Source organism: Ambystoma mexicanum, chromosome 3p (assembly GCF_040938575.1).
Source record: "Ambystoma mexicanum isolate Mex_15411 chromosome 3p, UKY_AmexF1_1, whole genome shotgun sequence".
NCBI lineage: Eukaryota > Metazoa > Chordata > Amphibia > Caudata > Ambystomatidae > Ambystoma > Ambystoma mexicanum.
This window is the reverse complement of record NC_090925.1, coordinates 145,085,772-145,101,250: the sequence shown is the minus strand read 5'-3', so window position 1 is coordinate 145,101,250 and position 15,479 is coordinate 145,085,772. Positions and strand designations below refer to the sequence as shown.

The following is a 15,479-nucleotide window of genomic DNA, read 5'->3' as shown; positions in this document are numbered from 1 at the left end:
CCAAGAGGCAGAGGAATGGCAGAGGAAGGGGTGGTTTCAAAATAGCCAAGGTGGGTTTCAGAATATGCAGAATGATAATCAGAATGGGCAAGGGGGATTCAACCAAGAGGGAATGATCATAGTATGGCAACGCCCAGTATTTTTTGATGAAGATTTGAAAAAAGTGGCAAACTCTTTATGGACTACAGGCCCCTATGACATAGGCCTATTGAAGGGTGTAGGGAAGGTTAGGATTAAGCTGAAGCCAGGAGCAATTTTACCTCGAGCAAGACAGTACCCCATGTCTCGAGAGGCGGAGGAGGGTATTTTTAAGACTATATCAGCCCTGATTGAACAAGGTATCTTATTGACGTCAGAGTCACTGTGTAATACTGCAATGTACCCTGTGAGAAAAATCGAAAGGGGGCTCACGGAGACTAATTCAGGACATGAGACCAATTAATCAGATTGTAGAAGCAGAGATTCCTTTAGTTCCAAATTCAGCGACAATACTATGTAGTATCCCCACAGAGGCACGATATTTCACAGTAATTGACTTGAAACATGCGTTTTTCTCAATCCCGCTGCATAAGGACTCTCAAGACCTTACGTCATTTACGTTTCATCAAACTAAGCTAAAGTGCACTCGTTTGCCCCAAGGGTACTGTGAATCTACATCAATATTTAATAGGCTCCTACAGATGGACCTAAGCAATATTGATTTTCAAAGTGTTGTGCTGCAGTAAGTAGATGACATTTTTGATTGTAGCACGACCGAAGATGAGTGCAGGCAAGATTTTATTCAGTTAATGATTATTCTAGCAGACAAGGGATATAAAGTGGACAAGGAGAAGTTACAATATTGTCAAGAAGACGTGTTGTATATAGGTCAGTTAATCTCACATGAGGGGAAGAAAGTTACACCTGAAAGAGCTGAGGCGACTATGAAAACAGCAAAACCGCACATGATAAAACAAATGCCGAATTTTTTGGGATTGTGCAACTATGTTAGAGCATGGGTATTTGTTTATAGTTCATATACAAGACCCCTTTTGCAGGCTGTGAAGAAGGCACAAGTGAACAAGGAAAAATAGAATGGACTGAGGAAATGGAGGGAGGGTTTGAGGAATTGAAGAAAGCAATTTGTACAGCTCCAGTTTTAGGAATTCTCAACTATTCTGAGGAGTTATTTTTATTTTTGCGCACGAATGGGACAGTTATGACAGCGGTGCTTACACAGAGAACTACACTAGGGTACAAACCTCTGGCATATTATAGTTGGATTTTAGATCCAGTCATGAGAGGACACTTTCCTTGTGACCAATCGCTGGCAGCAGCCGCGTTCACCATTGAGAAGTCTACCAGCATTGTGATGGGGTGTTCTATGACATTGTTTGTTGTGCATGCATTGTTTGCCATTTTGGAGAAACCTTAGGGTCCATTAACATCTGAGAGAGCTTCTGCATATGAGGTAGTTATATCGAATCCAGCAATCAAAATAGTCAGGTGTAAAATAGTGAACCCTTCCACGCTTGTAGCTGAGCCAGTGGCAGAGGGTGAGCATGTGCATGCTAACTACAAAGAGTTCTATGATGATATCCCAAGAGTAAAGGAGAATGCACTAGCAAGGGGGGAGATTCTCTTTATTGACTGGTCTTCAAAAATGTATCAAACTGATGGGGAAAGGCATTCAGGTTCAACTGTAGTAAGGCACTGAACAAATGGGGAATTTGAAGTGGTAGCAAGTGCAAGACTACCGTCTCACAAGTAGAATTAGTGGTGCTTATTGTGGCACTAGAGAAATACGCAGCGCAGGAGGCGACAGTGTACAGTGACTCTGCTTACATGACTGCAACCGTGCACGCAGGGCTAGCACGTTGGAAAAGGGGGGGCTACCTCCGAGCGGACGGCACTACAGTGCAACACGCAGCATTATTGAATAGGCTTATCAAGGCACTACAACTCCCATTAGCCATTGAAATAGTTAAATGCGTAGCACATACTAAGCAAACTGACTTTATCTCATGCGGGAACGAAAAATGCAGATGAAGAGGCCTAAAGGTTTGCATATTCACCAGATATTTCAAGTTTTGATACTCAGAATGTAAAAGAAAAAGTAGTCACAATTATGATTGTAAATGAAGGGAGCACAGTTGATGGAGGTTCAAGGTAGTGCTCCACAGGAAGAGCAAGCATTGTGGAAACAGAGGAGGTGTTCTTTATCCCCCTCTGAAGCATTGTGGCGACAGGACAGCACTGGAAAGCCGGCGATGCCTGTAGCCTTGTTAAGGGTAGCACTTGAATAGCTGAAGTACCCTACACATTTAACTAGGGAAAGCCTTGCAGCAACTATTTCGTAGGATTGGTTTGTACCGAACCTGTTAGAACACGTTGCGTTTTATGTAGTAAATTGCATCGTATGTCAAAAGTTTACAGCTGGTCATACAATGCGAACAATCAGAGGAGTGATTCCTCGACCGAATGGTCCTTTTCAGCATTACATATTTACTATGTTGATATGCTGCAAGTATGTAGTGGATACAGGTATTTGATATTGGTGGTGTGCCCCTTTTCGAGAAGGATCGAGGCAGGTCCATGTACACACCCTGATGCCACTTGTGCTGCAAAGTTTTTAGTTTGAGAAGTCTTTCCTAGATGGTGAGTATAAGAGGTGCAGCGATCTGACAATGGGCCCCATTTTGTTAATGAAGTATTCGAACAGATTAGGAATAGAATGGTGTAGAGGTGCACTCCTTTTGTTGATTCAAACCTCAAAGGGTATGAGTAACGGATGAGTAACAGAGTAAGGTAATAGTTGTAGGCAAAATTAAAGAAAATGTAGGTGCTACAGATTGGGATCTTGACTACAAGATCAGCTAAACTTAAGAATAAATGGTCACACTATTGATAGTGGGACAAAAATCTAAGCACACTTTGCGGCTAAGAAATGCCAATAAGTTTCCAATTAATTATGTGTTTTTTAATACTTAAAATCATACATTTCATATGGCGACATGTAAAGAAAATAATTCATAAACAAAGTAACATTCTTTACATGGTTCACATTTAAGCATTGTCTTGTAATTCAATGACAAAAGTAACAAATACATTCTTTCTGAGTGATGTGTGTTACAATTTCTTCAAAGGTAAGGTTAAACAATAAATTGAATCTTTGTTTCAAAAGGAAAGAAAAAACACTCAGATTTGCTGGTAAACACGCAGTGAGTCTTTCACTATCAATACATTTCAGTCTTTCATGCCCTTCATCAGGTATATCAATATTCATGAATTCTGGAAAACAAATATAAATAATGTCATCAGTGTATGTGTTTATTTCGGTGGTTTGTCCAAACCATAATGACCAAAAAACATTAGGTCACTGACCTGTGTGTCCTAGAGATAGCTCTTCTCTCGTGGATTACTTCAGGATAGAGATCTGTATACGTCACTGGGTGCCCTGCACCAAGGTTGATTGGCACTGGAGATAAATTAGGAAAACTAGATGTAAACATATTCAATATGGGGCCTGGCATGGGACCATTCACTACACATTAGCGCTGGGTCCCACGCCCTAAACCTTAACTTTAATAGTACTAACACAATACTGTTAACAAGATTAATGGGTGCTCACTGTGTGGGTGAAACAGGGTTGAGGTGGTTACTTGAAGTAATAAACAGCACAGATGGTGATGTAATATCGCTAACAGTCCTGTGTGACAGAAACATTATGGCACGCTATCAGGTGACTGCGTTTCACTGTATTTCCAAAGATCAAATATCTCATCATCATAGACCTAAGTATGTTAAATGGTACTAGATTCTTACTGTGTTTGTCGTATCTCAAGCCTGCTCAAAAGACTGCTCTTTTACAGAATTCATGAATATTGATATACCTGTTGAAGGGCATTAAGGCCCGAAACGCGTCGTATTGATAGTGAAAGACACACTGAGTGTTTACCAGCAAATCTGAGTGTTTTTTCTTTCCTTTCGAAATAAAGATTACATTTATTGTTTACCCTTACCTTTGAAGAAATTGTAACACACAATCAGAAAGAATGTATTTGTTACTTTTGTCATTGAATTACAACACATGCTTAAATGTGAACTGTGTAAAGAATGTTACTTTGTTTATGAATTATTTTCTTTACATGACGCCATATGAAATGTCTGATTTTAGGTATTAAAAAATACATTATTTATTGGAACCCTACTGGCATTTCTTGGCCACAAAGTGTGCCTAGATTTTTGTCCCAATAGTGTGACCATTTATTCTTATATTTGAACAGATTAGCTCATTGCTTAGCATAAAACACAAGTTTTCTTCTGTTTATCACCCGCAAGCAAATGGATATGTGAGAGACTCAACGGTCTTCTCAAAGAGAGAATCGCAAAACTCAAATTGTTACTGAAGAAGGGATGGCTGTATTGCCTGCCCCTTGCATTATATGCATTAAGAAATCAGCCTGGGTCGGACCATCACTTCACACCCCATGAGATAGTGACAGGGAAGTGAATGAGAATGCCCTTGTCTCCTCCATCGAGGAGCAGAAGTGATGCCCAGATGACTGCAGAATTGTTAGGAAATTAGTTACGTACGTATTTGACATGTATGACCGCTAGTATCTCTGTCATTTTAGATCAACTCAAGTGCAAGGGGTGTCGGTCTCAGGACACAGATGAAGACCATTCAGCAACCAGACTTCAAAAACTTTTGCCTGTACCTAGACTTTTAATCGGAGATGCAATCCTAGTACGCAACTTCACAAGGAAGTGGCAAGAGCCCTGTTTTAGTGGATACTTTATTGTAGAAAATATCTCTCCCTCAGCAATAAAAGTTCAAGAAAGGCACGCCAGGATCCACCTGGGCGACGTCAAACCGTATGCTGGTGAGACCGATGCACCCCCAACCATTGATTCAGAAGCAAGACAAGAAGAAGTAGTACAGCACATGCAGACTCGATTGATGGTGAGGAAGACGGACGCTAAGATTGCGTTTTAAATAAATGCAAGTATGCATTTGGGCTGTGGCTGACATGCCGCCCTTAATAACTCAACAGTAGACAAACTCGTGATTAGAGCAAAAAAGGAGACAAGTATAGTGCAACCATAAAAGGATACAATATTGATCCTGTTGAAGTCTTTCTTCCTAAACTTCACTGACGAGTCCTCAAGGAAGAACCCTTTCCATTGATTACACCCACTGCCCGATAGAAAAAAGACTGACAGAGCAAGGAATCAATTGAAAGGGCGAAGAACAGAACACACTCTCCAATCTGTGTAATAGAAACAACAAGGTAAGTATGTATCTAACAAAGCTGCCCCTATATTTCTATCACTAGTTTCCCCACTAACCTTATTAGGAGTCGTTTGATGAAAAGCAAAGTTCCAACGTAGTAGTCCAGGTAGTAATCCACCATAAGAACACAACGACAAGGAAAGGGGAGAGTTAGTAGGAATCTAATCCTGAACGGAACGAGGGTCAAACTAGTGTTTGGTAGGTGCACTCTGGATAGCGTCCACTAGTTCTGTGCACAAAGGATAACACAACATAATTTTGATACTTCGCAAATGTTCATAAACAAAAGGCTCTTTTCTCTGGAATGTAGTAGTCAATCCGCCCTTTAAATCAATGATACTGAGGTTTACACCAGAAAGCAAATAATCCCCTCTAGGATGTTGTACTAATAGTGGTGTGCACAACAAATGGAACCGTCTCCTCTCTGGATGTAGTAGCAAATAATATAGTAAAGAAATGATTGCAACAGCAAAAGTTCAAAAGAAGCCCAACTCCCGTAACGAGGAGGTTACGCTCTATTCAAGGAAAATCAGGATGAATTCTAAGTATGCGTCTCCAGCAACGCAGTAGTGAAAAAACCGCTAAGGAAAGAATTCACCTGGCTTCTGGCAGGGATAGGAAGCCTCCCGTGTTGTTCCGTCTTTGATGGCTTCCCTGGAACGCCGAAGAACTTCCAGGCCAGGAAACTAACACATGAATAAGGTCCGCCTCACAACCGTACCGTAATTGAAATAAGGAACTGACTCCGAATACGAGTCTAGCAAGATGAGCAACTTTTAAAGTCAAGGCTACGGTTGCAGAAACAACAGCGGTCAAAGTTAGGAGACTTCACCACGACTCAGGAAACAAACAGTGTAGCAACAATTAGAAGCGGTGTGGGATTAGAGGAAAGCACCTATATACATTCAAGAGTCATGTGACTGATGTCGTGACTAATGTCATCACATAGTATGAGGTCCTGGGATACAAAGCCGTTATTGAAGAGCCTCCATCTAGTGTAGAACGGTTTTGCTGCCGTTCTGAATGCGTACGGGTTCCTATTACCATAGGAAAAAGGTGAGCGAGGCAAGCGAGGCCTGACAGTGGCTCACCCCGGACACTCTATATAGATATATTAGCAGGCGTGCAAAAGCAAAGGTTCTTGAGCCACAGGAAATCTTTGAATTGGACTTTAGTATTGAAATGCTAAATATGCCAAATCTAGACTTAGAGTTCGATGACTGGAAAAGGGGGCACTTCCCCAATTAATTCCTCACCAAGTTTCTCATGGTTCTGCCAGATTTCGATGCCCATAGACTACTTCTCGCTGTCTTTATATACATACTCAAAGCAGACGCTGCTCTTGCTTGGCGTAGTACTAATATTTGTGTGTTCCTGCAAGATCCTAAAAATGGCCCTGCAAGATCCTAAAAATGGCCCTGCAATTAGGAGGTTACTTGCAGAGATAGTTGAACACATCCTGCAGCTTCCTGACTGAGCATCTAACGAGGTTGCCTGATTAAAAAGGTGTTTTCCTTCCTTAAAGTAGTACACAGGCACAATGTGGACTGTTGAGAATAATGCAGTTCCGTAAAGTGAGCAACCTCGGCGATGTGTGGAGAATCGAGAGTGGTGGGGACTGATGTATTGGTGCATAAAATATGCGTGCTCAACATTTATTATTGTTTTTCTGATTTTGCTAATCCATACTGTCTATTTCATTGGTCCCTTTGATTCTTCCCACTCCAGTGACTTATGCAGAATTGTCTATTGAAAAGAGACCAAGGCCATATGTGATTATACATACACCAGTGATGCATGTAAAGTCACCCATTTCTCTGACAAGTGTTGCTATGATTTCCCCTGTAGGAAGGTCAATTTTTTATATACTCCATGATCATTATGCGCGAGCTCATCTTGCAAGAGGGAGACACAAGAGAAGTACAAGGGAAGATGATTACGAGTTAAATAATTATCTAGACAGTACAGCACATTTGGGGAATAACATGTAGTATCAGCACATGAAAGAGGTGGGAAAAAGTCCCTCTGAGGAGAGTTGCTATATTTGTGCTCTCCTACCTTATGCTATGGGGAAGTCCAAGATATTCATAGCTATAGAAATAGCGGTGCAGACAGCTCATTCCCTGTCTCACCTTGCACTCACCTGCCATACAAGAGGTCCGTTCCAGGGTCGCACAGCATCCTTGGTATCAGTGACTGAATGGACAGCTCCAGAAGAAGATGATTACGTGCAAGATTTAAAGACAAGAGAGAGACCACACACCAGAGATCATGTGATAAGATACAAACATCCTGGAACTAAGGGACAGGAATCAGATGAGATATAAATAAAAAGCTCAATTGCCAAGGAAAGAATGATGAGGAAACATGAAGATGCAAGGAGAGAGGCCAGATGCAAATCTGAGGAACAGTACTTTCTCCAGATGGATGGGAAGAAGGCATAGTTGTATGCAGAGCGGTGGCAGTAACAGGACATCACAAACCAGTTATAGATCATGTGGAAAAGGGATTCAAACCTCTCTGGCCAAAGCTTGCAAAGTTGCTGACATGGGTTGATGACAAAGGAGGCCCGTTGCAGATAGTGCCTCTGGCTAGTGCAGAGCTATGTTTCAGAACCAATGGCACAAGAAAGGTTGGTGAGAATCAGCAGTGCGATCGAATCTTCGATGTACCAGGAATGAAGGATGAAACAGTAGTGATAATGGACTACAGAGCATACATGAAGTTGCCCAAGGACTGGGGAGGGCTGTGTTTTATAGTACCTGTCCATGTTCCAGCATTGGTGATCCCGAAGAGTGACCTGAACATTGGAGAGTTTCCAAAAGCAGATGCTCACCTAAGAAAGAGGAGATCAGTTGAATTCCTCAATTAAACAAAGAGGGAGAACTACTTTTCAGCTAAATCGATAGAAGCCTTTAACTCTATTCCATATGAACACAGGTTTTTTAGTCTATTCCGTGTGAACACAGGTTTTTCAGTCAGACTTCGCAGTATACGCAACAATCTTCATGCCAGGGATCCTGACGATGGAGAATGCAAAATGGTTACAGATCACCAGATGGGAGCTCCTGCAGACAATCAACACTACCATAAAGGCATTCAATGCTATCAAGGAAGAGCTGAGAGCCATACAACTGATGACTCTTCAGAATAGATATGTCTGGGATATGATTACAGCTTTGGGTGGAGGTATTTGGGCCAAAATCGGAGAATCATGTTGCACATTCATACGTTCTCAAGATGAAGAGGATGGGACCTTGACAGAGGCCATAACGATGCTGACGAACTTGCACATCAAGATGGAAGATATTGCAGACAACAGCTGGTTTACGTGAATCTTCTCATGGGTTCCACAATGGATGGCGAATATCTTCAAGTTCCTTGGAGCCTTGTTGGTGGTGATCATTTTTGGATTCTGTGTGATCAGAATAATAATTAAACAGTGCAAGAAGACAGCAAAGAAAGCAGTAGGAATGAAAGTCATGATCGATGTCGAATCAGGGTTTGGACCCAAGGAGCTGATAGATGAAGAAATCAAAAAGTATATAGAAGCCAGCGTTCATGCACCTGAGGGAACAACGTTCCTGTATCCAAGAAACCACAGGAAGAATGTGGGAAGATGGATCTACTGTAGTCCGAATGGACAATGTAGTCTCATGACCTGGAGTAATGAAGAAATGGACTCTGAAGAAGTACTTTTTCAATTGAGGATGTCTAGATGTGAAAACTGGTGGGAGAGTGGTCAATGAATCAACCAGAGGGGGGAGTGTAAAGGAGGAGCCAAGTGCCTCTACCGAAAGTCCCGCCGCCATTTTTCCAATATGTTGGAAACCGGTAATTGCAGCATGCCAACGCCAGTGATGGTACCTATTCCGCGAAGAGTCCTTGAAACAAGGTATCCATTGAGAAAACCCTTTATGATGTATCCGCGAAGAAATGACAGTCTTCTGAAGGAAGTTCCGGAAGAAGTGTGAAGATGAATGAAAGAGAAGACTGGTGATGTCACGTGAGGCAGAAATGACGCACCCAGGCGAGATGCCAATAAAGAAGGTGAATAGACCTTATAGAATCTGATGACAAAATAAAGAATTGAGCAACATTTCATGAGCAAAATGAAGATTGCATGTGCAGAGAGCACTGAAGAAAATGCAAAGCCTTTTTATAATTGTACAGATGCAGTAACGCAAGTAGACAAAGTAATCATAAGTTTGGCTATACGTAGTGAATAGACTGCAGGCGGTGCCACCAATATATAAGTGTGTATAGAATCTGGATGCTCCACGACGCATTTTAACAAACTTGGACACTGTGAACAGAAGGGCTGAAAGTGTGGCGCAGTTAAAGAAAACAGCTGACATTGAAGGAAGATTCAAGAAGGCATGTCTGGCCCGTTGTCAAGGGTTGGAGCAGCCAATAAACTGGTTATCTATTCGAGAAGATACAATGAACCTGAGAAGCGAGATGAGCTTCTTTTGAGGTGTAATGGAAAAACACTGGGAAGGCCAGGTTTTATTCATTTAATAGTGTTAAATGCAAAGGAGGAGCTCGAAACACGGTCTCCTGTCACATGGTCAAGTTGAAAATAGACTTTGGGTGAGCTGCACCGAGACCAGAAGATAAGACCATGCTCTCAATACCCTTTTATTATCAGGCACAGTGATCCTTTGCAAGGCCGAGTTCAAGGGACTAATTGAATGGCAGACGGAAGGCGTGATGATGGATGTTGGGCTAATTGGGTGGGGGGGCATGATCAAGTCCAGCCCTCCAGCACCTGGGGTACCAGCTTGCCTGCTGATAGCGAGTGGAATATTCCAGAAGGGTACAAGCGTGCCAACCAATTTTTAGAGGGCCATGTAGCAAAGAGCCCTATAGTTTGAAAGCCAATGAAACGTTGTGTATTTTTATGACACAGAAGATGACTTGCACTAGGGGTGGGCATAACTGTCCACCTGACTTAGAGAGCCAATCACGATCCCATACCCCATAGAAAGTATACTTAGATGTTCACCTGAAGCCTATCACAACCCCAAGTAGGTTTTCTTATTTGGCCACGTAGTATGATGTCAGGTATGACGAGTGTTTGCTATATAACTGTGTTTTTTCATGTGAATCGTTGAGACTTATGCTGTGGGTTGTCCCTAAACACCCGTTGCACTCCCTGTTTAGACAATTGCAATTAAAAACTGGTGTGTTTTGCCAACTTCCTGAGTCAGTCTGATTATTGGTGCGAGACTAAGATCTGCATCCCCATCCATGCCATAGAGCGCCCCCTCTCTTAAAGGGCCTACGGGTTCAATAGATTTGGGCAGATTGAGAAAGAGGCTTTGCCTAGAAAGAACCAGGGCTCTAGAGACAGTGAGCTTCTGGGGGAAGGTGAGAAAGGGTACAATACCACTAAGGAGGTGCAACTGGAAATGAGACTTTCTGGAAATGTCTGTGATGTGTGGAGAGAAGGAGAGAGTGAAGTCGAAGATGACCTCAAGATTGTTTGCCTCACATGTGGATCAGGGCAGTGGGCCAAGGGACATGGCCAGAGTGAGAGGGGAAGGCGGGAGCAGGGGTCCCAATTAGAAGGATCTCAGTCTTACTGGCATTAAGGCAGAGATCATTAGAGGTGCACCATCCCTGAATAGCAGCTAAGCAGTCATAGATGAGCGAGGAGGAGGATGTGGGTAGTCTGAAAGAAAGTTGCGTGTCATCCGCATAAAACTGAAAGTTTGAAGAAAAGGAAGATATTAGATGTGCCAAAGGTGCCAGGTAGGCATTGAAACACCAGGTGGAGAGGATAGAGCCCTGGGGAACACCACAGGTGGAGACTGAGGTGGCGGAGAGGAAGGACCCAAGTTGAACCTGCAAAGGTCGGTCCAAGAGGAAAGCCACGCCAGAGCCTGATCCGTGATGCCCAGGGTATCGCAGAATCGAGTGATCAGGATGTTTTGATTCACTGTGTCAAAGACAGAGGATAAGTCGAGGAGAATGAGGACAGATGGAGAAGTAGCATCAAGGTTAGAGAGCAGATCTTCACAGGTGTTCAGGAAAGCAGTTTCCATGCCTCTGGCTGCTCTGAAGCCAGACTGATGGTTATGGAGACAACCAACAGCTTCTGTGTGGAGGGGTAGCTGGGAGATGGCCTTCTTCCCCAGGGGTTTGACCAGGAAAGGAGTGATAGAGATCAGCGATAGTTTGCCCGAATTGAGGGTTCGGCAGAAGGCTTTTTTAGAAGGGGGTGCACAAGGGAGTGCTTCAGAGGAGAGGGGAAGACTCCAGTGGCGAAAGAGTGATTGCAGAGATCGGCCAAGGCTAGAGAGACCCAATATTGTCCTTAATTGTTCCGGAGGGGCAAGGGGTCACCTGTGTGGATGAGTCTTTCATAGACCTGACTTGTCTGGAAACATCTTCAGGTGTGAGAGGAGAGTGGGAGGAGAGCAGGAGAGGGGGGCCGGCCAAGGAGGGCTTGAGAGAGGAAGAGGGCAAGGGGGGAGAAGGGGAGGATAGTGTGGACAAGATGTCCTGGGTTTTAGTGGTGAAATGAGAGTCCAGGGCCATGCAGAGGGACTGGGTAGGAGTGGAAGAGGAGGATACTGCAATAGGATTGGCCAGCTCCTTGTAGAATAGTTCAGCCGTGTTGTTAGAAGCCGCAGAGAAACGGGCATGAACATCGACCCTCTTTTTAGAGAAGATGGAGAGTCTGTATTGCCTTTGGAGTAGGCAGCAGGCCAGATTGTCAGAGGGTGCACCTGAAGCTCCCCATTTACGTTCAGCTGCTCTGCACTTGTGGTTCAGAGCGCCCAGATCAGGGTCGTACCAAGAGTTGCACTTTTTCAGCAGGCTTCATGCAGATCCTCATGACAGGGGCAAGGATGTCAAGAGCATTAGTAAGAGTATTAGTGTTAGACTAGTTTGAAGCAGTGCATCATAATTCAATATGGCAACACATGTGAAGATTAGCTTTGCAGGAAAGTCATAGAGGGCAGTTAAATTAATTGCAACATATGTATATTTTCCACTGCACCTTGAAGAGCATGGGCATTCTGTAAAACTGTTTTCCATCTAATTAAGTCACTATACGTGGAATGCTATATATGTGTGTACAATTAAATTGTAACTTCCTTAGTATTTCTCGGTTTGGGGCTAACATTTACCTGCTGGGCTGTGAACCGTGATAGGCTGAATCTTCCTCCATTCAGCGACTGAGCTATTCATGATGTCATCCTTTCTTGACCCATCAAATTCACCTTCCTTGCTACTTGCAGACGGTTGAGGTTGCCCATCCTTACAGGAACACTTGGTAACCGCTGCAAGAAGAGAAAGGAATAAGATGTAGTAAGAATAGAGGAACAGAAGAAAATGGGAAAAATGAAAATAATAGGGCGTACTTCAAGGACTCTTGTTAGATGAACAGCTCTGTGTCACCGTACTACTCACTTTCGCCCATACAGTGGGCACTGTTGCATGCATATTTACTACTGAGGGAATATGCAGACCAACTCAGTCGAAAAAAGTGAACATCGTCATCTCTCAGTGTCAATAGCCTAAGTTAGCCAAACGTGGAGGAAGAATTCTAATGAAATCATAAAGAAATCACACTCTCTTCTTCACTTCTTTAAGCACATCCTCTATCACCTCAACATGTTACAGAAAGTGTGTAGGTGACATGAACCGTAGTCCTCTCCTGGCATGCTTATTGCAACAGTCTCTACATGGGCTTCCCCAAATCCCTGACCCACTTAATTCAAATAGCACAGAATAAGGATGCTAGATTAAGGGTGGATTACCCCATGTTTGAAATCGGTCCAATGGCTTGCAGAAGACTCTCAAGACATGTTTAAACCTCTGTATTATTCAATAAGATTACTGAGACACTGGCCCAGAGTACTAGAAGCTGCAAATCAAAAGGTTATCTCCTATTAGACACCTATGACACAACCCTATGACACTTGCCATTGGCACCAGCAGAAAGAAAGAGTGGTGATTGGAGATTTCCGAACACTGCTGGAGCAACCAAGTGGAATGAGCTGCCAACCTCATTAGAGTGAAGTCATTCAGGAAAGCTTTAGGACTGTATTGTACAAAAACGTTTGACTCATTAGCCTTTCTGTCTTTTGTTCCTTGACTGTTCTATGCTAGAGAAGAGCAACCATAACCCATCCTGAAATTTCATTTATTTACAATTGCAGTAGGTCCTGCTCTGCCTCCTCTTTTGCTTCCAAAAAGTGTACTATTTTGTATCTACTTTGTTTTCCCTTGATCCCTTCCATTGCATCTAGCTGATCTGAAATGACCAAGACTGAGAATCATCCAAATCCTTCTCTCCTTTACTATCCTACCCACTCCCACTACTTCCTCTACTCTCCTATTGGGGGGATCCAAATCATCTGGGCTTGCGGTCTGCGCTTTATAAAACACTAACAGATTGAAAGATAAATAATGCTCAATTTACTCTTTGGGGCAATCAGTTATTTCTTTGTGTGAATCAGACTCAGAACTAAGTCCCGAACAGAAGACTTTCTGACATTTGAAGGGAGAGTTGATAGTCCTTAGCAGAAGCAGAAGAACAAGTTAATTACCCATGGTAACTTTCTTTCAACTGGATGTTCCTCCCACGTATTCCTTAGCTTTGATATTTCCTAATATCCAGCTTGCTGCCTCGGAGGAAAGCAAAATTCAGTAGAGGGCGCTGTGCGTCGATGCCTGGTCGAGTCGATGTCCCTCGGAGGCATCCGTCTTGACGTCAACGTCATCATAGCTATAAATAGCCTGTTTTATAGAGCAAAACACTCTCTTGAGTTAGACGGTTACTCCCCTTGAGAGAGACCAGACTGTAACCACAAGGGAAATTTTACTGCGGGTTGGATGGGAGGGGCGATAAGGAATACGTGGGAGGAACAGCCAGTCGAAAGAACATTACCATGGGTAAGTAACTTGTTCTTTGAATGGATTGTGTCCTCCCATGTATTCCTTATCTTTGATCCACTCCCAAAGCAGTAACATTATTCGGAGGAGGGAGTAAAATTGAAGTGATCAAGAATGCACAGAGTACAGTACTGCCATTCCAAAAACAGATTCTTGGTTAGTGGAGTAATCCAGACTGTAGTAGTTCGTAAAGGTGTGTACAGACGTCCATGTGGCAGCTGCACAAATATCCTTTATTGGAACTCCCCTCTGCAAAGCAGACGAAGTTGCGATACCCCTGGTCGAGTGAGCGCTTAGAAGATTTGGGAGGTCTTTACCGGCCAGTTTATAGCATTCTGAAATTGTTAAAATAATCCATCTAGAGATGATTTGTTTGGTGATGGCTCGACCCATTGTATGCCCTGTATAGCCCACAAACAACTGATCATGCTGTCTCAGTTTCGCTAATCTGGTAATGTAGAATCTCAGTCCATGCCTAGGGTCGGGTCTGTGAAGCATTTCTTCCTCTTTCCCCGGGTGTGGCGGAGGATAAAAGCACAATAAAGATATTTTCTGATTGATGTGAAATTCAGAAACAACCTTAGGGAGAAAGTGAGGCTTCACTTTCAATACCACTCTGTCTTTATGAAAAACAGTATGAGGAAGATTGCAGGATAAAGCCTGTAGCTCACTCACCCTTTGGACAGATGCTACAGCCACTAAGAAAACTGCCTTCAAGGTAAGAAGTCTTAACGGGCAAGAATGAAGAGGCTCAAAAGGAGCGCCCATTAGAAAGTTTAAAACCAAATTGAGATCCCACAGTAGGGCCTGAAAGGGAGTCAGAGGATAAACATTAGTTAATCCTTTTAAGAATGTAATTACAAGAGGAATCTTAAAATAGGAGACTTCCTCTGCAGTGCGCTTGAAGATGGAAAGCGCTGCTAGATAACCTTTGATCGTACCAATCTGGAGTCCCAGATTTGGAAAGTGCAAAAGAAAAGAAAACACCATTGGTGTATTGCATGAGAAAGCGTCAACATTCTTATCTCTACACCAGCTGCAGAACCTATTCCAAAGGCAGTGGTATAAAGATTTGGTCGATGGCCTTCTTGATTACGTCGTCCGGGAGGCCCCAATCCTTGTATCTCAGCCTCTCAGAAACCATGAGTGAAGGCTAAGAGTCCTGATATCCGGATGGAGAACCCGACCCTCCGCTCTCTCTCTCTCGGGAAGGTGCTCTCTTTGTAGAAGACGAATCGGAGGGCAGATGGACATGTCTAGAAGGTCCGGGGGCCACGTCCTTGTGCCCCAA

At 43.2% G+C, this 15,479-nt stretch overlaps 1 protein-coding gene across 2 annotated transcripts in view; it reads right to left on the bottom strand.

Moving 5' to 3' along the window:
* The window catches only part of LOC138579502 (uncharacterized), a 1,088,345-nt gene that overhangs the window by 703,584 nt on the left and 369,282 nt on the right, over positions 1–15,479 (bottom strand). For both annotated transcript variants that reach the window (XM_069649821.1, XM_069649823.1), the window contains exon 7: positions 12,418–12,570. In XM_069649821.1, coding sequence (XP_069505922.1) covers positions 12,418–12,570 — 153 coding nt within the window. The remainder of the gene's footprint in view (positions 1–12,417; positions 12,571–15,479) is intronic.